At 39.0% G+C, this 22,950-nt stretch overlaps 1 protein-coding gene across 9 annotated transcripts in view; it reads right to left on the bottom strand.

Moving 5' to 3' along the window:
* Positions 1 to 22,950, bottom strand: part of LOC146760138 (uncharacterized) — a 91,377-nt gene that overhangs the window by 59,385 nt on the left and 9,042 nt on the right. For 5 of the 9 annotated variants that reach the window (XR_014948107.1, XR_014948105.1, XR_014948106.1 and 2 more), the window contains exons 2-7: positions 17,068 to 17,255; positions 13,972 to 14,137; positions 11,434 to 11,519; positions 8,613 to 8,700; positions 8,287 to 8,432; positions 1,018 to 1,113 (exon numbers count right to left, since the gene is read on the bottom strand). Coding sequence is in view for 2 of the 9 variants with exons in the window: in XM_085552799.1 (XP_085408925.1) it covers positions 4,634 to 4,677; positions 8,287 to 8,432; positions 8,613 to 8,700; positions 11,434 to 11,519; positions 13,972 to 13,988 (381 nt within the window). In the remaining 7 variants the exon portion in view is untranslated. Of the gene's footprint in view, positions 1 to 1,017; positions 1,114 to 4,491; positions 4,678 to 5,165; positions 5,213 to 8,286; positions 8,433 to 8,612; positions 8,701 to 11,433; positions 11,520 to 13,971; positions 14,138 to 17,067; positions 17,256 to 22,950 lie in introns of those variants that run through there. The other 4 variants (XR_014948111.1, XR_014948110.1, XM_085552800.1 and 1 more) reach the window with 3 other exon arrangements.

A 22,950-nucleotide genomic window follows, 5' to 3' on the forward strand; every position in this document is an offset into this window, starting at 1 on the left:
AATATGGAAAAAACTTCGCATAAGAAATGTTATACTTTTATTTTCCTTGCCAGGCACAAATTGATTCCATGTACTGTTACCCTGAATCCCGTGAATGCTCTGTACTGTGCAGAAACATATTTTGCTGGAGTACATAGCCTGCGTCCTCATTTTTATTGCTTCTGCTCAGTATTAAAACTACTCTTTGTTGCTTGAACTTTTTAATAGAGGCACAGAGTTTATACGACTCACATGAATGCTTTGTACCACTGTAAAAGTCTGAGAAAATCACTCTGGATCCCTGTCTTTTTGGTCTTCAGTTGTAACTGATTTGAAAAAGAAATATGAACTCATCTATATGCACTGACCACCATGTTTTAGGAAAGCATCTCTAAGACACCAGCCATCTGAGGGCCTATCAGATGCCCTTTGGAAAATATAACAGTGAACATTCAGCAGAGAGGGAAAAATGCAGCAACCAATCTTTCTCAATTCTCAGCAAACCTCTTAAGCACATGCTTATGTTGTTCAGGCAGTGATTAGTAAAAGTGCACGCAAGTGCTTTGTTTTAGCACAAAGGGATTACTGAAACAGGGTCACAAATTCCTACCCTGTTTTTTTTACTTTTTCATTTATAACACCAAACACAGATGAGATGCCTCTGAGGTTTCCCTGTGTGTTCAGAGGGCACTGCAAAGCATTGTTTCCCCCTTTTTCTGTGCCTCCGGGTCCCCTATAATTGACTCTGACCAAGTGCTAGCAGTTATGTCCAACTCCCAGAAATTTTTCCTGAACGACGGTTATTCCTGGTGATTCATATGTCTGAGAATCTTACTGAAAAATAAATGATTGGAACTTTTAATATAATTAACTTGGCTCTTCTGAAGCACAGCATCTTTTGAAGAGATCGCAGAGTGGAGAGAACTGTAAGAGCTGTGGTAGAAAGGGCTGTATGTTTGTGGAGACCTGGCATTAAGAAAATATTTGCCTTTATCTGCTTACACTGGGGCCAGCTGCTGAAAGCCAAAGGCAACTTACCTCCCAGATGCAGTGACTAATGATTTGTAAACATATCAGAGAGCTCCTCTTTTCCACTCCAACATCACTTTAACTTCAAGACAATGAAGAGGACATCTTAAAAAAAAAAAAAAAAAAAAAAAAAAAAGGCAAAATCTGGATACAGTGATTGCTTGCACTCTTATCTGAACTGATCGGTACTTTTCCAATACATCTTTTTACATAACTTTCCTTTGCCTCCTCTCACATGAGCACAAATATTCAGATAGAAGGAGATGTATGTTTTAAGCAGGGTAATAATAACCGAAACCTCAAAAGGCATGCTCCTCAGCTTGCTGCTGACCTGGTCAGTGATGTTAGCAAGCTGATTCATCTGTTTCGCCTGGAAAATTTAGGATCAAGCCATCTTTAGTGTTTGGAAAATACTCTCAAAAAGTATAATTGCCTCCTCATTAAAAATCTGCATGACTTGTTTGTAGACCACCAGTACCCCTGTGCATCCTTGTAGCTCAGCGCTTCCTCATTATTGTTTCTGGAAGACCTGTTGCTTCATTCACCACTCTTGGTCCTCTGCTTTCCCTGAGGATTGTTTTCCAATTGTATACATACTATATAATCTGAGAGAGCATTGGATAAGCAATGTATATTGCTTACTGAACTGGAAAGAAAAAATAAAATAAAGGTAAGAAGTCCTAGCTAGAACTTCCATTATCCCTTCAAATGCCAAATTATATTTATTAAGGTATTCATAGGAAATAAAAAAAAAAAAAAAAAGAAAAGAAAAAGAAAAAAAAAGGAATTTGCACTTGAGTCATGAGCCCAAAAAATTCACCGACAAGAACAGAAACTTGGACCGAGTGGTATGAAAACACTGCTAGCATGAGGGTTTCAATTCCTTCTCAGCTGGCTTGTATTCCTCGGGGAGGGCACTGACACTTAATTTAGAGATCATTAACTTTCACTGATAGCTCTCAGGTTTCAGAGGAAGTCAGGTTTGGTAAAAACAGATAAAACAGAGCTGCAGTGAGTTCTTTACCAAGAATAATTCATTTACTTATCTCCGAGGACAAATGCTGTTCTCTTTCACAACCTTAGCAGAGCTTCACATGTGACTGCTGTGTATAGAAGCTGGAGCAGCAGCCAAGTGCTTTCTTCATACAATATTTCAGCTCTTGCTCTTCCTGGAGCACAAAAACACTGAGAGGAATAGGTTCCCCAGTTGCAGACATCACTGAAATTGCATCCTCCCCGCCCTAGGTTTGCATTACCCAGTCTAGTTCCAATTCCTCAGAGACTTCAGCAAATCTACTCTCACACCTCATTCGCTGCTATTTATAGAAGCACACACCGGGAGACTGCAAACACAAAATAGATTCACAAATTTTGTCTTTGATTAGCTACTAGGAGAATATCTGTGTGTGTCTTCAAACAGACAAATCCATACAAAACATGCTAACATCTACATCTCTGCTTCCTTTGCCTCAGTCCTCCTGAGCCTTCTTTTGGCTGCGGTTGGACACAGGAACTCTTTGCACTATCTGATGCCAGACATTTCTTCTATTTTCTGAGCTCTTAAATCAGGTCTGTTTTGCTCTGCTGACCACCAGACACTCTCCTTCACATTCATTATGTCCTGCAGAACACTCCCTACACCCTAACCCTGCACCCTAGCCCAAAGAGCAGCTGAACACCAAGAGGCAGAAGGAATCTCCACATACAGGGAATCTTCCATCTTGTTTGTGTTTAGTTGCCATCTTAACAGCAAAGTCAATTACAAACAGCTATAACTAAACTAAACCAGCTTCCCTCGCCAGTGCAGTGAGTCACCAGGACTTTCCATAATAATAAGATGAATAAGCATATTTTTGGGCTTTTAGAGTCAACTATGTTTGCTTCTCAGAAACTAGGATCTTCAACATTCCTTCTAAACCTACAGTTTTCTGCTTTGAGTAAAACACAGTTGTTAGTTGTTATTTTTTTCCATGAAGATTTTGCCTGTGAATGATGATGAAGTTTTTCACTTTACAATCAAAACTGAATATTGTACATCTTGGCCTTGTGAATAAACACGGCTCTTTAACTAAGCTGCCCTGTAAGCAGGATAGCATCTGCAAGATTAAAATGAGAAACAGCTGTATTCACAGAGCTTTGCAAAATGAGACTTTGTTTACACACTGTATGGATACACACATGGTGATCCAGAGACATCTCAAAGATTCAGCCTCTTGAAAATGTAAAGGCTACCAGCTCTTCCATTAATTTCTGTGTTGGTTTCAAACAAAATGTGGAGCATGGTCTGATGCATCTGTCAATGAGACAGACACAGCATGCAGTGGAAGGTCATGTTAATGCAGAAATCCAAAGGTTCTCTCTCTGGAAAGACTTTACAAGTATTTCAGTGTGCTATTTCACATGGCTGGAAAAAATGTTGAGTGGAAAAGTTAAGCTTCCTTAAAGTTGGTTTTGTCAGAGTTACCATAGAACTTAATGCATTTCTGCTCGTAATATCGCTATTTCCCACAAACTGTGAGATGATGATGCTTACTTAATGCAATTCAAACACTTCAGATGAATGTAGTCTGTATTGCGAACACTCTGAACAAATGAAAAGAATGCATCAACGTAAGGACTTGGATCAAATATAAAAGCTTCTAAACTTTGTATCAGCAACCTGGAAATTAACAATCAATGGACTTAGAGTTCCTGCAAAAAGCATGCTCTTCACTTTCAAGAGCAAACAATGTTGTGTATGTGGTGCAGTTTTGGGGACTGCATTGCTAAGGTGATATTTGCTTTGTTTCGAACAGCATATGAAGCTGCTAATGGAAGCATGATACTAACTGCTTCTGTTTCTGCATAGACCTTCTGTTACCTCCTCACATACTTCCTAGATTTGCCCAATTAGTTAATATGCCTTATTTGCAGTCTTTGATTCAGCTTTCTGTCCTCGCAGTTGTTATAATCCAGACAATTTAGGATTTAAAAGGTACAATAACAAATTGTTTGCAATATAATTACATCTGTAATGTAAACTGTAGAGCTACACTGTACTTGTAACAAGCATATGAAATTTATTTTGATGTATCATGCTTAGCAAAGAGTTAAGTGAGCATGTAATTAGCTCACCTATTTTATGAATCTTCAGCTAGTAGCTCTATAATCTTTTCTGGAAAGCAATCGAGTTATTTCAGCACAATTTAATCTAAGCCTAATTTACAATTTACTGCACTAGTGATTCTATGAATCCTCCTACCTCTGTACCTCAGCCTATATTACCCGCCTCATTGCAGCCAGAGAGAAGCAACCACATCACATAGTGCTTTCTAAGTCACACTGAGCAAAACCCTGTAATGACTAACGCTTTGCTGGTGAGAGGATGTATTAAACAAAGTGTTGCTCTTCCTTTTGGAAATCTCTGATTAAATAGAAATGGGAGCCTTACACTAACTTCAGAGTGTTGTAGCTTAACTCCTGCAGTAACATCAAAATACATACTTGTTTGTGAGCTATTGTGCAGATTTCTTTTTCTTGGAATGGTCTGTTCTTCCACAATGGTATCTTTCTTCACCTTCTCCTGTTTTCTTTTACTCTGCCATGTGCCAAAACACCATCCCATGAGAAATAGGGAGTTATTTTCTCATTGATGACCCAAACCTGGACTCGCTGGTAACAAATTTGCTCCTGAGAAGTCAAATTTTCATAGATAAGAATTGATATTTTGGCAAAACATGTCCGTTATGTGCTGGATATTGAAAAGGAACACAGAGCAAAACTACTAAAGCTAGCTGTGCTCCCACTGTCTCCTAATGGATCTTAGCAATATTTCTGCAGCTGTCTGGATCAGCTGGGTAGCCAATATGGAAGTCTTAGGGCACACAGAAGAATTGGAGTCCAAATGCCTTGGAGTCCAGGAATCCTTCAGAAGGATCTTGGACAGCTGTTCTTCTGCATTCAGAGAACACGGCTGCCAAAAACCCTGACAAATGTGATTCTTAGCATATGAATCGAGCACATGCACTTCAGAAATGTATTTAAATCATTGTGCATGTGCAGTTGGGGAAACTGAAATTTGCCCCCAGCAGTATAAATTTGCATAGAGGGGGCTTTCCCCTTCATTAAATATCCCAGAGGAACCCAGCAGGAATATTTGAAGGAAAAGGAACACTCACCAATAGTCACTGGGCAGAACTGAGCTTGTATAAACACTTAAATGCAACTAGAAAAAAAAAACAAAAAACAAACTGTTGCATCTATTTGCATTGTTTGAGAAGATTTCTGTTCATGCTGCAAAGCTATTTGCCTTAGTCAGACTTGTGAATGTACTTCACTTACAGCCTGTTCAAGTCAGCTTAATAAAAACTGTAGTTGAAGACAGGGTGTCACAAACAGATCGACTAAGCAAGGATGTCATTATGTTTTCTATCTCTACAGAAATAATGCAAATATATATATATATATTTTAAATTCCCCTTTTTAGTATGTAAAAAAGTTTGGTTTTGATGTTTCATCTTATATTCTGTTTCTGTAACAGATAGTAACTTCATTTCCAGGGAGAGGCACATGAGATGTCTATTTTGTGTCCTCTCAACAGCTAAGTAATTTTGATTACATTTGCACTGCTGCAGTGAGGGAACAGCTCCCCACACCTGCATAAAAGAAGCGGACATTTTTCAGGTTGGTCCCCGTGCATCAATAACAGATGTGGCTGGATTTATGATGGAGATTGCACCAAGCTTACATGCTACCAACATCTTTTTAAATCCATTTTTACAGTTCTTTCTGGAAATGCTGCGATAGTGTTACAAAGATCAGAAGACTAAAGTAGCCTGTTCTAATCTAATTGATGGCAATTTTCAGGGTCACGATGCACTGGTGCGGAAGTAAAATTCAATACTTGATGCCAGACAGCACAAGAATTGCAATGTGAGAGAGGTTAGGCATAGTACGTGACAAATAGAAACAAGATATAGTCGCTGAAAATTAGAGTCCTACTGAGAGAACTCATAGAACCTTAAATTAACAGCAACCAGCTTTGCAGTACAGAGCGAGCACAGAAGTACTTGTGCTGATTCCCATACACAGCTTCTTTTAAGAAGTGTGACTCTAAAGCTGGCCATGTGAACAGCATTACAGCCTTGCACGTTGATAATTTCTGCTCATCATCTTGCAGGTCTCTGCCTAGCTTTCTTGTATACAAAGTGGCCACGAATGCACAGCACAGAGCCCATGGACTCAAAGAGTTGGAAGAGAAAAAGAAAAAAAAGCAGTAGCTTAAGTTTTAAATGTCAAAATGTTCTCACATCCACCTGATTACATCTGTTTCACAACTGCAATATAACTCAAAGAGTTGCACAGCCTGGGCCACATGTCAGCTCGTGCTGGTGGATTGTCATGCCACTCCAAACATCTGCACTAAGGAAATTCTAATACTGTGCTGCTAGCATGTTCTTTCAGCCATCATCCTTGGCTCCATCCTCAGCTGGTGTGCTGGAGCCTGGAAGGGGCTCTCCAGAGAGCAGTATGCAGCTGTCAGAGAGATCCTGTGCCAAGGCAATTTTCCTTCAACAGGAAGCAGGCTTTGAGAATACCTTATGCATCTTCAACCTTTCACTTGGCATAAAGATTCTGGAAAAGACTATATTCTCAGCCACTCTAACAGCACTGTTTCCCTTAATACTGCAGTAATGTTTTAGCACTGACTTGGAAGGGTGATTGATGTATACTGAACTGCCAATGCTATTTCTGCTGCAGTTTGTTCTCTAAATCTCCTTTCCAGGTGTTGCCTCTTGCCATAAGTTGACAGATCTAAAGTGATTATAGAACAGAGTGCAGAGACTGAATGATATCCTAGAGGAAGGGCACTATGAATGCAGTTAAACTATATATAACTATGAAATTAATTACTGGCAAGAATTTTTTTTCTTCATTTCTGCTGCAACAGTAGTTACATACAGAGCAATATTCAAGAAAGGACTTAGTATAAATCACAGATTACTTGAACAACACCCCTAGCAATTTTCTGTTTTCTCTTCCACATTAAGATGAAATACCATAGAGTAAACAAATTACCAAGAAGCTTAAAAAGTCAAGTGATATGACTAGACTAAAATGCAAAGGAATGCAACACAGAGATGCTTGAATAGAAGCAACCAGGCAAATGGAACATTTCATTACTTTGTTAAAATATTAATAATTTTGCCTAATAGACTTGTTGAAAATCCAATCCAAATACCACGTTGTCACGGGTTACTTAGATTTACCTATGCCCGTGACAGGGGAAGCCACCCCGTGGGCCCACCCCCGTGGCCTGGAAAGGAGGGGGAAAAGGGGAATGGGATAAAACAGCGACAATCTAAGGAGGAAAAAAATACAAAACAATACAAATACAAAACCATGACACACGTGGCTTTCTAGACTGTTATTGTTTCCTCTTGGCATCACTGTGGGGATCATTCAAGGAAATAAAAGCAAAACTGTACTGTCTTGCATCTGTTCCCCTCCTATGGCATTTCCTTCTGAGAGAGGCAGCATTACAAGTGCCTAGCTATGGCATCAAGTCCAGAAGGAAATGTAACAATGCAGCTTTTCCAGGGATACCTTCAGCACAGACCAAACAAGCTACGCTAAACAACATTAGGAAATGTGTTTTTCCCATCTTAAGAGAATGAACCAAGCAGTTTCCTCCTGAATATTAAGTTTGTAGGTTGCATGAGGTGTACTGAGATGCCTATTTTGGGATAATGGCTTTTGATAAGAACAAGCTAAAATCTCAGACTTGATGCTACAGGTTGCAAAGAAGTGCTCTTCCAAGATGATCAAATTGCACAATGCCCCCAAGCATGCCAGCACCATTAAGTATTTGATTTCAGTGCCCCTTTGGCTCTCCCTTAGCTCCCTGAAATACTGTTTTATCTCCAGTAACAGAAATATATACATTTCCCATATGAACTGTAACTTCCTGACATGTACTCTGTGTGCAACAGTCCTAGATGTTGAAGAGATCCTGAGGACAAGACACAACACTCCTGCCTGTTACTTCCCAGCTTACTGATCACAAACAAACAACAGCCGCTCATTTTCAGGGAAGATGGTCCCTTCACCTTTTGCAGGCAATACTAAAAGTAAAAATACTTTGGCTACAGCAGGGATTAAAGAGTGCATTGTCATATGCTGGGACTGTACAAAACTGCCCCTGTTCTGTGTTACTTTTGTCATGAGCCGTTTGAAGACTGGTACCCTTCAAGCTCTTTGAAGATGCTGAACAATACAGGAGCCATAAACAAATCCTACCTCTCCTCAAAAGCCAGGCTTTATCCTGCAGTGGAGGACAGGTTGGTGGGATTAGCAGCATTTGCATTCCAAGCACAGAAGAAACTTCAAAAGACCCAGGAGCATTCCATACAAAACTGCAGTAGATCGTTTTTGGTTTGGAACTTCTGTTATGATACAAAGTAAAATAAAATAGCATCAGTGAGAAATGCTACACTTCGATGTTGTGCAACAAAGATCAAATTATTACTTTGTGAAAAATAAAACCGCCTTTTTGATAGTGTATTCTTCTTATCAGCTACATGTCATTTGACAGAGCATTTTTCTGGTAACCTTATAGCACTTGCCTTGTTGCCTTTGCAGTTCTCCCAGTCTTTCCATGGAACAAGGCAAAGGTATCCCAAGAAGGAGGAACAAATGCCCTTTCCGCCTGTTCTGTGGATTCAAAACATACAGTTTTACTGGGTGGCAGGAAGTATCATTTCAAATCCCATAGTGGGAGAATTTATGAATAGCTTCATAAGATAACTTCAAGATGACAGAAAAACATTTAGTTATTTAAACCAGATGAAATTTTTACAAAATGCTCAACTATATCTGCATGCTTCCTGCCACTTTTTCTCACCCACCTGAAATAGGAAGAAGAAAATATTTGCCAATCATTATTCGTCATATGCTGAGGGAAAATTAATACTTGCTTATGTGCAACTTCATAGCTGGTTGGATGCGCACTCAAAGCTGGTTTGGATGTGTGTTTGACCTGCAGGGACGTGGCTTGTTCTTTTTATCAGTGGAAATGGTAAAAATAACTTTTTTATTTCATTACCTGGGAAAATCTTATCACAGACATAACATTTATGCAAGGACATTTTCAGTGCTTGATTAAGTCCAGCGAGCTAAACAGGTGTTACAGGCGAGAAAAAGGAAAGCTGGAAAAGTATTGTACTCCAAAAACTCCCACCCTTTTGAGGTCATAGGCTTGAAGAAAAAAAGAAACAGACAAAAAGTGATATGTGGGACCAGGGCCCTAGTCTGTAGCACTGCACTGTATTTCATTTCAATAACTGCTGAACACAGGGCAACATGGGCTGTGTCAGTATCTACAGGACAACTTAATTCACTTTTGAGCTCTCTGAAAAGCCCTAGCTTGACTCGCATCCATTTACTTGCTTAACTTTGGAGACTGGGCCAAGGCTTCGGTTGAGATCTTGGCACAGCACATCATGCTGTTGGGATGTAATAAAGAAAATAACAAAAGTGCAAGTCCTGAGAAAAAGCATTTCTCATTATTCTCTGTATACGCAAAAAAAGCAGACCCAGAAGACAAGACTATGGAAATAATACATACATCTTTCACTTGTGAACTGCTTCTTTCTTCTACCTTTAACACTGGATGAAACTTTCAGCTTTAGAAAGATAATGATAATCAGGGAATCCTTTCTATCAGATTTTTCCCATTTGCTAGGTATTCATGACATTTTATTCCTTGTTGCACTCACTCAGATTTGCTTAGTATGATGCAGCGGGAGACAGGATGTTTAAAACAAGGATCAAGAAAGGAAAGTCCATATTATGAGAAGTGCTGGCTCCCAAAGAACTCCAACGCTCAGAATATGTGGAAAGAGCCTGATCAGTAAGTGATTCCAGCATGAGCACAGGAAACTGGATCATTAGAGAGCGAAGCCCTGTAACTCTGGAAGTTTGCAGCAAAAATCAGGCCTGTCAGCTGTGTCAAAAAATGGTTAAATATGAAAGTTTGCTGTGAGTAATACAGCATTACAGAGTATGGTATAAAAAAATTTCCACACCAAAAAAGGAATAGCATGAAAAGCTGCATGTTGTAGAAAGCTGGCCATAAAGCTCTCACAAGGACTTGCATAAAGCAGATAGGAATGCTAAGAGAGTCAGATAGGAGGCATTCATACCTCTCAGAGGAGAGAGTGCCAGCAATCCACATACATTTTAATACTTAACAGTTTCACCACTTCCCTGTGTATTATTTCACTGTGAAATAATACTCTTGATGGGCCTCAGTAAAGCAGCATGGCAAACAGAACATTAAGATATGAGCTTGTGAACTTAATAAGGCAAACCTGCTGGCAAGTCCTTAAAAAACATCATCTGCTAAGTGAAGAAAAAAAGAAAAGAAACAAAAAAAGTGTCCTTGATGTCTGATAAGAGAAGACTGTGTTCTTACAGATACAGGAGTCTTTCAAAGATACCTCAGAGGTCTACACAAGTAATGCAACCAACCTCCTTTAATTGCATGGGTGATAAGCATTCACAATTAGTAAGTTCACTTATGAGATTTTGATTGTCTCCACAAACTGTGGCCATGTAAATTCCTTCCAAAACAATTCCAAACCTTAAATTTCCCACAAGGCCCTGGGATCCTTTCTGGAGGAAACATTTTTTTCTTATTTGGCTTCTCTACAGATACTAGGCTAGGGCAGAGGCTTCATTGGAGCCATTAGGGATGAAAAGGACTGACTTAGTCATTTAGGATTTACTTAGTCACAGACACAGTCCTCCAGCCCAGTGCACTGTTGACTGATCCGAGTCCTTGCTTCATTTTCCCATGGTACCGTCTCCAGGCACTCCTGTTGGGTTACTTTCCCCATGATCTACATGGAGACCCTTTGCTCATTTCTATCCTTTTGTTCTTTGATGCTGAATGTCCCTTACTCTCTTTTGTATGTTTTAATCTTTGTAAAATTCTATCTTACGTACTCTGATTCACTTTTACTTTTCCCAGTAGGTGTGTTAGCAGTGTAACACTTCCCCTGTGGGGACAGACCTCACAGGTAGTAAGGAAGAAAGGTTTTTGGTATTGCATTGGGAAGTTAATGAAGCAGAGTAACGCTTTTTATTCAGGAGGGAATGCAAAATGCCATCAAGCCCATACAATGTAGGTTTTAGAGTCTTGCAGTTATAGATGGGTTGGAGTTAGTGGTGTGGAAAGAGGCTTATTAACTGATAGTTTTCAAATGATTGCTGACTGGTGCTTGTTTTCCAAAATGTGGGTTACAGCTGGAGCGTGACCCTGCCTGAGTCATCAGGATAGCACTGAAATGCTAGTTCCAAGCACTATCATCTACCAGTGAGCGGTAATACAGAAACAGTCTCCACAGTGATGATGTTTAAGACATTTTAAAGATAACCACTTACTGGTGAAGAAAACTGGGCCTTTTGGTCTATTTCTTATTCTTCTTGTTTGCATATTTTGGCAGTTCCTAATGCCTTTTTTGAAGGATCTGAGAAGGAAAGTCCAAAAACAATCTGTTCAGAATTTAAGTCAGAGTGAGCTGTAACCTACTGCCCCAAACAAGCCAGTTTGTCTTTTATTGTCTATTCTTTTAGAAAAAGGCTAGAGCTTTGTAAAAAAAAGCTGTGATTTGATTTTATCACGGCAAGCCATGATGATTTTAAACTATATCTCAGACACTGAATAAATGGCCTATGCTAATTGCTAGTAACAAATGATTAGTTGACTGTCTCTTCAATGCTTTATCCTTTTAACTAATTTCTAATTTATTAACATGTGCAATACAAGCTTCCTTATTCCTTGAGCAGAAACTGAAAATGGTATCCAAACTAGAAAGAGCCTTTCATTTTGTTAATAACCTTGCACAGGATTTGATTTGGATTTCAGGTTTAAGTAAGGGTAAGATAATCCTTAATTGAAGAGCTTCATTTTTGTTCATCAGGTAATCCTTTTCCATTAGGTTTTCAATATGGTATGTGTTCAATTTGTTCTTCCTTCTGCACGTATATTTTTAAAACTGTGGCCGTGTTTTCCTTCCAAATGATATAATTACTTCAGGATGCCTTTGCTTCTTTCTTGTTATTTTTTTTGGAAACAGTGAAAACATAAACTGCTCCTTAGCAGCCACACATATCATACTGACCCAATTTATAGCATCTGCATTGCAACAGTACACACTGTCATTTGCCAAACATTCTTTAGCTGCAAAATAATAAGAAAATAATAGGTGTTCCTACCCTTCCATGCTCTCTATTCTGTTTCCCACATGTCCCGTGGAGCCTACATAATGAAATGTTTTGTTTGATAGGTTGTTGAGTTAGCATGGAGAAACCATGTCAAGCCCTCACTGGAAGTGTTTGTTGAGAAATGCTCATGGCTTCCCATGCCAAGGCTTCTGCACCAGTTGCTAAGTATACTCTGCTATGTCTGTTGTTAAAGAACGCTGCTGAAGTTCTGTGACCAGCTAGCAAAGTTTGCTGGAAGAGCAGAATATTCTGGTGCAGACACAGAAAACAACAGAACAAGAGCAAACAAATGTATAAAATTGCAAATCTGAATACTTTTAGTTATGTTTTGCCATAAGATAAGCATATGCTTCTTTCCCTTAAGTTTGGCACATTGTAATTAATATTTTGGTTTTCTTTGGGACTCCTAAACCTGTATTTGTGGACAGCAAGAGTTCATTCAATTCAGTATACTTAGATTATTGTATTGATTGCATTTATAAAACCTTTTCCTAAAACCATACTATGCATTTTGGAACATTAAGATAATACATGGGTGAAGCATTCACTGAACTGTAAAACTGTTTTTTGTCTCATCTCTAGCCCCAGTTCTTCAAGACTGATGCCAGATGAATTAGAACACTTCTTTCTGACAGATACAGATAGAATGCTTCCTTTCCTCCCTCCTCTTTCCCTCCTGTACCTTCCCAGAGAGAGGTTGAACAGCTTTTATTCTGCCATCTGTATAAGGGAGTTGAAAAATTACACCCTGCAGGCTTCTGAAAGCTGATCCTTCACCTTCTCTGCTGTTGATTTTTTTTTGTTGTTGTTTTGTTTTTTTTCTTGCAGCGTTCTTCCCAAAGTAGCTTCCTCCTCAGTAACTTTTCCAGCACAAAATGTGTTAGCCAAATTCTCAAGATTTTCTTTATTTCCCTAGATGTTCTGCAGCGTGGCTATTTTTTCTGGGGTATGTTAAAAATAGCGTTCTATATATCCTCAAACAACAGCGATCTAGTTGAAGCCTCAAATTAATTCTTTGGAGAGTATCATTTATCCTCGTTTTGAGTCATACTCTCATTGCACAATTTATGGGAACCAGCTTTCTGGAAGAAACAGTGAGATGTAAAAACCATAATAGGTGGGAATACCTCAATAGCAGAAAACATTTTTTCTAATAGACCTATGGGGTAGGCAGGGCTAATGACACCTTTTTTTTGTGTGTGTAGCACATCACTACTTTTAGAGTTGAGCAAGTTCCTCATGAAATGGCTTCAGGCAGAGTGTTGAAAAATGGCTTGTGCCTTTCTGCCTTACACCCTAAATAAAATCTGTTTTCTTTTTAAGGAAACCTATAGACACCATAACTTAAACGGCTACATAAACTTGAGCGTTAGACCAACAGTTCTTAAGGGAAATAACAGATTACATCTAATTTCTTAATGTTTTTTCATTTAAAAGTAAATATTTTGCTATTTCAAAGTTGCACTGCACAGCTTTAGCAACTCAAACAATCAACTAGAATATAAACTATAAAATTATTGAGTTATTATAACAGTTTTGCTATCATAACCATAAAGTGGCTGAATCATAGCAGGTCTTGAGAAGTCAAACCAGTAAGGACGTTAAGTCTAAATTAAATCATCAGGTTTCCCTGAATACACAGAAAACAACAAAACACTGTAAGTTATGGACCTGAGCCTAAATAAATGTACTTGCCTTTCTCTGATGTGCATGAGTTGGCTTTGCAGCCAGATAGCTTGACACTGAAGCCAAGATACAGTGGGAGAAGCTGGCGTCCTGTCAGTCTCTCACCCACATTGATTCTCATCTCAGCCCTGAAACTGCTCTCTCCAAATGGTCTGGCACACCATAGAATTGGAAACTGTGAAGTGAGGAAGGACATCTATTATTCATTTTATTATCAGAATTTTTTGTTCCTGTTCTTCAGATTTTGAAGTCCCTAGCACAGCACAGGATCAGTGGTTTTTCCTCTGTGCTTTGTGAATCTTTAGATGAATGGGAATATAAACAGGTCAGCCAAGAACACATGAAAGCAGGTAAATGATAAGAGTTTTCCCCACACAGATACAGTCGTCATGCTTATTTAAAGGTGCACCATCTGATAATTAGGGAAGAAATGGATTACTAATTCTGACAATTTGTGCTGTCTGTTTTGAACTATTTTTGAACCCAATGTAACTCTATTAAATCTAGTGTCTGAAGTCAAGTACTGTTATAAGTTATTAATAGAAGACCCCGGTGGCGCAAGTGGTAGAAGTGCCGCTCTGCTAAACAGGAGGCTCGAATCCCGGGGGGTTGGACTCAATGATCTCTAAGGACCCTTCCAACCCGCATGAGACTATGACTATGATACTATGATGATACTAAATCCACACTTAAGTTAACCTTTTAAAATCACTGCTTGTAAGTGGAACACGAGATGACTGCCTGGTGAGAATGGATAAAGCACATAGAAAGTGTAATATGCATTCTCAAAAGCAGTGAAAATTATAAAGTCACTTCCTGCAATGTAATTTTAAAATTCCAATTAAGCACAAAAACAGCGCTTTAGAACTTCATTTGGAAAACTTTTTAACAGTTGATCTATGGAGATCCTCTACAATGAAACCAGAGAAGTAACACTTTTGAAACAGAACACACAAACCGACACAAGTATTTCCTATGCCTACTGTATGCCACAGTGAATAAGCTAGTGAAAGCTACCATGTACAGAATCATGTTCTGCTACAGTTGTGTTTTGAAACTCATTAGCATCAGCAGCTGTCAACGCCTTGCTTTTGATGCTCCTACTTTACAATTACTTCTGCTGTATACCTGTAAGAAAGTCCAGGCAAATGTGTATCCTTTTTTTCCAAGCTGCACAGAGTTGTATTTAGAGACTCTACTGATGACCCAGCATCTAGACACTACACAAACAAAAAATCACTCTTTGGCCATATTTCTCTGAATATCTCACTGAACTGTCAGGGTTTGTTCACAGAGTTGCTCAGCAGCTATATTTTCCACTGACTTCAGTTGCTAGCTCTTTGGGTACTCAATTTACAAAAGAAGGAGGTATGGAAAAGAGAATGTGTAGACTATTTCAAGAGTAAACTGCTACATATTTGGTATTATTTAGAACCAGAATAGGTGTCTCAATTGATTTCTCAACATTTATCTTAGACAACTAAATTTACCAGGTTAAAATAAAATCATTCTCCGTTTAGGATTTTCAAAGCAGCTGAGGCAGTTGGGTGCCCAGCACTCACTGACATTTACTGGATTTTGCCAGTCTAATTCCTCTAAACCTTACAGAAAATATCAGCTTTGTGTGCAGCTGTGGAAAATCCGAATTCATTACTAATACCCATGCCATCATCTTAACACATAATTAAAAAAATAAAGGCATGCCAAAACGCTACAACATTTCTGTTGTAGCATTGTAGGGGGAGCTCTGCATACAGGGATCTTTCCATGGTTGGGAGTGAGGCAAGGAAAAAAATATATTAATGCCTTAAGGAAGGTGAGAATATTTTAGCATCATCTGAACCAGAGTTTGCCTCAGAATGAAATACAGAATATTCTAACCAGTTTGATTTGAGGAATCGAGACTGTCATAGGACCTATTTTGAAGTGATTCTGCAACACTGCATTTGACAATCAGCCACACTGCTTATTAATGTCAGCAATCCCATTGGTGCCAAAAGATGTATTACTCATATAGGTCTAAACGTCAGTTATATCTTCATTTTACTCTCATAGCTTTCATTTTTACAATAGTGTCACCAAAAGGACTAAGGATTTCATCCTAGATGAAACAGAATAAAGCTAAATGAAATACATTGTAAAATGCTTTTTATCCCCCATCCTGTACATTTTCTTAAACTATTAAGCTACAGATTCTTAAAAGTCTTCTGGCACCCTTAGAGTTAAAAATTTCATATTAGAAGTGAAACTTACAGGTTACCCAGTTACTTTTTTTCTGAAATAAAAAGCCAGAATTACTCAATGTTGCACAAACATTTAAGGACATATAAGAGAGAGCGCCATCATAAATATCACATTGGGAATAGGAAATATGAAATATGTGAGCATTTACAAGCAAACTGGAATATTTTGGATTTCACGCTCTGTTTCATGAATTATCACTGGCTAGTTAATACTAATTTTAGCCTCCTTGAATTAACAAGATCTGCCCCAGTGCCAGTGCTGGAACTGAATGGGAAAGAGGCCCGATATTACCATACTGCTTACTCAAAAACATTCCTGAATGCTTTTAAACCATGAGTCTTCATTGAAAACCTTTTGCTGTTATTGAAAATAAGTGTGCAATAATCTTATTTTAGTGTCAGATATACAGATAAAATAAAATGACTACAGTAAGGGAATGGTGACATGCTTGGAAATATTTGTGAACTCAAAACAGTATAGCCCTTACCTATCAGACCTCAACAGAAATGCACTTAATCACGTGTTCTGTAGGACTAGTAGGCTTTGTATGTGGTCACTTAGAGACATAAAATTCATTCCTACAAGAAAGCCTTCTATTTTCCTGACTTACACTGTACCATCTAGAATCGTTTCTAGTGGAGCTCTAATTTAGAAATCTAGTTCACGTGCTAGTTACTGAATCATGAATTCCCACAAATATAGGCTATGCTGTGTTTTCTAGCAGCTAGACAAACAAATCTTTTTTTGGCTAATCTTATCCCATCCATTTCAGAAAAGATAAACAGAAAATATTCTGAATGCTAAGGCAGATAGCAAACTGAATCTGCTTTTTATACCAGATTTGTAAGACTTGATCCATACCTAGTTTCGATGTGGCTTATTTTCACTCTTCAGGAAAGAGCTGGCATCAAACAAATCATTTACATGACATCCCTCTCATGGCAGCATGACAGCTTCTATGCAGATGAGGAAGGGACAGATTCCAGGCTTGTCTGCTCCTGGATGCCTGGATGTTTTGATAGTGTTGTTCTTCCTCGAAGGAATTCAGACTGCAGGACAAAGAGCACAGAGGTCACTGCTGCAGGTCTGTTGTATAGTATAACTCCAAGGCATTATTTACATCACTGTTAGGATGATTTTTAGAACATGGAAGACTGCCATGGGCAAGTTCTTGTGGGAACTCACGGTCTGTTTGTTGGTGCAAATTTAACTCATTAAACAAGATATGTCTGTTTATTTTGAGAAGACTTATGGTGAGAACTCTTCTGATACTGCTTTTATTATGTTATTCTCTCTGTTCAAGGAATAGGAAGAGGTTATATACTCAAACTTGTTCTCAAAGTGGCTTCCTGAGCCAGCAATTCTTCTCATGTGGAAGCAAGAGATTACTCTGCTACCCATCCAACCCAGTAACTAACACATCCACTCAGAATGCAATGCCTACACAAAGGATCCTGCTTTTGTCCAGGGTTAACACTGCACAGTTCTACTGCTAGTGCACTATTTTAATAGAAAACATACTCTTTTGTAATCTGTGATGTAACTCTGAAGACAGTAATGCTAAAAATCATAAATTATTTTATATCACAGACAATTTTTGCATAATTCTGAAACTGATCCGTAAAGACTGGTTATGTATAAATACACAACATAATTCTGCTTTGTAAGGGGAAGAATCAGATATCAGAATCCATCAATATTTCTGGTCAAAAGGCAAGGTGTTTTCTTCTATATTCACAGAAATTATGTGCATAAACTGGAAACCCTCAGCACCAGTCCTAAACCTTCACATTCACTAGGATTTCTGCCAACACTGGCTCACTGACCTTTTTACTGTGGTTAAACCCTTGCAACAGAGCCTGTGGACATCCAAGACCATCATGAATCACAGAAATATCCACCTGCATTCAGTCCTCTGTCCCAGCTGCCTAGCGTGGAGCACTGAATCATAAGCCATTACAGGCTGTGTGTCAGCACTAACTCCAGTCCTCCCTTGGGCTTGAGATCTCTGGACAGCCTGAGATGGCCAGGAAGAAAATACAAGGAGCTATGACTCAGTCTCCATTTGGAACATTGTTTCAGCCATGCCTAATCCGGTATCTTCAACCTTTATTGTGTGTCAGCCCACATACATTACCACTTTAAAATTCATTTGCTAAAACAAAAATGCTGATAATTTGAAACGGCTAACAACACTGTATTTCACCATGGGTCAGCTCCCCTGTCTGAGACCCAGCTCCAACACTGCCTTATACCCAGTGTTTTAGCACTACTGGTCAGGTCTTTGCAGTCTTCAGCTTTATTCATCTCATTAAACATGAAATCGAGAGATTAAACCTAGTTAGGAGGTTCCTTCTTGATTTATCCATGTGGAAAGCTTTTCTACCCTGTGGAGTTACAGTCTTACAGTCCTCAACAAACGTGAACCCTAATTTCAACCCAGCAATAAACTGATTTTCCTCTAATCTGAAATTCTTGGCAACTACACGAACCTAATTAGGGTGTTTCTCTTGGCACTAGATCTTTCTCTGTTAGGGTGAAACATATTTCAATTGTATGTAGTTCAAGCCCCTTAAGCACTGCCAGCTAAAACATGAATTTGAACTTAACTGAGCATCCTCTCTGGGCAGTGGACCTGGGTTTAAGTTCAACATTTGGACCCTGCAAAAAAAAAAACCAAAACAACAACTAGGCAAGCAGCTTCATATGGAGCTGCTGTTTATTGGCCCTCATACTCATTAAACTTAACCTAATATTAGCCTTAACCTTAATCACAGGCCAGCAACTGCTGCCACAGCCAGCAGAATAAATTTTATAGAACCTTATCTGTTGAAATGGTCCTGCTGCAATTTCTTGCCCCAGCCTGGAACTTTCTTTCACTTGTATTCTGCATGCTCCAATCTAGAACCAGACATGTAATTGTATATTTCTAGATTATTTCTACAAAAATCTTAGTTTGTCATCTGTCACCTGAGTCCAAAACCTCACCTGCATTCATTGCATGCTCAGCATCTCCATTCTTGGCACCTTATTAATGCAGCTTAATTGACTCAGACCACAAGAGTTACTTGTTTTAAAGCATCTGCCTTTCAGACTCCAAGTCATGAACAACCTAAGCAGAGATTTGCATTCCTCTGACTCATTTCCCTTATCGCAGCAAGATGCCAGCCCTGAATGTAGGACAGAGACTGTCCAGTTGTGGTTTACATTTACTGGGAAATGCAAAGGATTTGCTTTGAGCCTTAGGAGTGCAGGCTTACAAGGAGTCAGAAGTACCAGCTGGCAGGGGCAGATAGGTAACTGCTGGGCAGTTCCTCTTGCTTAGTAATTTGGTGGAAGCTTCCTGCCTTCAGGCTGCTTCTCAGTTGAATTATAGTCTAGGGCCAAACAGAGCAGCTAAGACAGATATGGAAGTATTTTCTATTCTTTTCAATATAAGTACGGCTTCCTTGTTCTTTATAAAATAAAAATTTAAGGTAAAGTCAGTAAAGTGCTTCATTAAACAGAAAAACCACAGAAAATAATTATTACTACTAAACTCATATATCCTGCTGGCTACTGCCTGAATGAAAAGCCAATAATCATCCAAAGTGTGGTGTTAGAATTCTTTGATCCCTCTGAACAGTTTCTTGAATACTGCTGAGATCAGTATCCAAAGTCAAACACTCAAACAAACATCAGACGGCAGGTGCATGGTGTCTCTGGACTTAATACAGTCCAGCAATATTCTATCATACAGGGCTGCTTTTCAGTTTGTAGTTTCCACTTAAGAAGGTCAAATTTTAACTTGCATTAGGCAATAAACACGTGAGCTGCTCCTAATAAGTCAATCTCATTTGAAATAATGCCATCATAACGTTCAGTTATCACAGTTTCTCCTTTCTACTGAAAACAAAATGTAATGGATGAGGGCAATACGTACAAGTTGACTATTAAGCTAGGCTCCCAGCAATGGCTTCTCTAACGCAATAGTCAGTTCACAATAATTGTGATGTATCCCTTAGACAAAGGAAAGGCCACAGCTCTATTGCATTGGAGCAAGCTATGTACAGAGAAGTTCAGATTCCAGTTTTAAGAGATGTAAAGGACGAACTGCTTTTCTTTTGTTGTCTCAATGCTTGCTTTGTGAGGCCTTTCTGATGATAAGACGCTGACTGGCAACTGTTAACTATCTTGGAGGGCTATGGTGGGTGTCATTGTGCCATAGTGTTTCTGCTTACGACTGCAAAGATAAGCAGAAACAGGAAGAGCAGTCTTCCTCAGGGGTGCTGCTCGAAGGAGTGGACCACTGCAGAAGGCGATAATGCTTGTGTCTGGCAACAGAGACCCTCCCCTCCTTGCTGGCTTATCTGTGGGCCAGGAATGTCACAAAAGCTGGTTTAAAATCATTTTACAAAGCGTGTTTACCTGCTTGTTTAGAAGTTCAGTGTTTGCTCGAGATACATTCCCAAAAATGCTGAGCTGTAATCCTCAAACTTCAGAAAGAGAGACCCCACAGAAATGGGGGATAAAAGGCCCTCGCTAAACTGGGGACTTTGGAGACAAACTCCCAAAGACACCTTTAACGGAGAATTCCCACCGCTTGCTGCGGTGCTCCCTGGCTTTCTCCTATCCTCCACGGTGATCAGACGAGTTCTTGAGATCAACGGACCTACTGTGTACCTCGCTGGACCCATGGTGGTGACTATCTCTTTTGCTTTGTGCAGAGACACCTTGCTTATATTTCCTACCTTTCCTATCGCCTACCTTCCCTTCCCCATCTCCCTAAAAACGGCTAGGACTTTAATAAACTGGTTGGACCAACATTTGAACTGTTGCTTCTTAATCTCACACCGGGTATATACACATATCAAAGAACCTTGCCTCCCTCCTAGAAATTGGAGCGAGACAAGAGATAGCAGATGTGTCAGGTCACATTTCATCCCAAGAACAAATTTGTAACATTGCTCCTTTTCAAAATACTGGAAGACTTTGAATTTACTCCATGTTATAAATTACTAATGCATTAGTAAAAACCTCAAAAACTTTGTATGTATACTATATATATATATATATATATACATATATATATATATATATATATATATATATATGAGATATATATTTTAAAGAGATATATATATATTTTAAAGAGAGATTATTGAAATGCACTTCCAAAGTAAACAGACAACAAAATATGTGTGTTTGTTGGGGGAAAGGGGATATTTTAAATGGATGACTATAATAATAAATTAACAGTAAATAACAACAACAAGAAAAAAAAACAACACCCAGCAAACAAAAAAACAAAACAAAACAAAAAAGCACCAAATAAATACCAAATAAGCAATAAGAGCACAACTATCAGTCGTCAGATTTCTAATAACATCATCAACCTCCAGTATTCTACCAGCAACATCATCAGAACAGGAATTTCATTCTTTGCTGCATTCAGTAAACCACTCCTCTGTATCCAATCTACAGCCAGAGAAATTACTTTCTTTTTCTTAAATATTCTGCCTTGAAACTTTAGGATAAATGCAGTTTTTTCTATTACTCATCTGCAAGAACACAAGTGAGCTCAGCAGGTGTATGGGAAACTGAAGTAATGCCTCCTGTTGTTTTACAAAAGAACAACAACAAAAAGCACAAAATTGCTACTAGACAGAGCAAATTCTAAGCTATGAAACACTCTTTTTCAACACAGTCATCACCACTGTCTGTGCATTTTTGCCAGTGATAAACAAGAGCCTGCATGTTCATAAAAATCTGCACAAGTGGAGGTGAACCACTGTTGTTGTCATTGCTGAAATGCACCACCCACTGCCTCATGTGCTCACATCCACTGTTTGGTCTCCATAAACATTCAGCAGCTCTTGATGAATGTCACTGGGTGCCATTTATTCCAAATACAGGAATTCCTCGATATACCTTGTGATACCTCATGCTTTTAAAATCACAAAGGAAAAATGTTCTTTATCTGAGAGAATAGTTCTGCTTTTTTGTTTTGTTTTGTTTTGTTTTTTCAAAATATCCTTCCATGAAGCTCAAGCTCTCAGGAAAGATAATTTTCTGCTTGTTCTTGTAGTAATCCCTGGCTACATCTGTTCAAGAGAACTGATTTTGCAAGGGAATGTGTTTGCGCCTTGAGGCCAAGTGGCCTGAGGTGGCCTACATCTATGCTAGACAACTGCTGGTAGCTTCCAAAACAAGAGTTTCCAGGGGTCTGCCCACAGGAAGCATCCACTCCAACAGTTTAACTGCCAGAGCTCCAAAACATGCCAGGAATAGCCCGGGTACAGTACTTTTTGGAGAAGGCTGAACTTGTGCCAGGTGAAGGTCTGTTTACTAGCACAGACACTCACATCCCAGTGCTGGGAGTGTTCCCAAGCATGCTTGCGTTTACTAGTAGAGACAACAGCATTTCAAGGGGGCCCACACAGGAGGGATTTACTTAGTGTGTGTATGACCAGAGTTTCATGTACTTAGTGGTGCTCTGAAATCTCTGCGGGAGCAATTATCTGATAGATCCATTCTGACTTTTCCTGACATGAGAAAGAGGGGATAAATGTGGGGTGCTTGGGCTGTTTAATAATATCACTTTGCAGGAAGCATGTTGCAGGTAAGACACACAATGGGCACACTAGCTAATCACAAAAAAAGAAAAGTAGCCCTAAACTGGCTGTAGATTCTAAACAGAACAGAACCTAAACAAAATATTTTAAAAGGTTCCTTTATCCCACTGAATTCCAACAAATTACACAT

The sequence above is a fragment of the Coturnix japonica genome, chromosome 7 (assembly GCF_054131305.1).
Source record: "Coturnix japonica strain WE chromosome 7, WE-NBRP24, whole genome shotgun sequence".
Classification (NCBI taxonomy): Eukaryota; Metazoa; Chordata; class Aves; order Galliformes; family Phasianidae; genus Coturnix; species Coturnix japonica.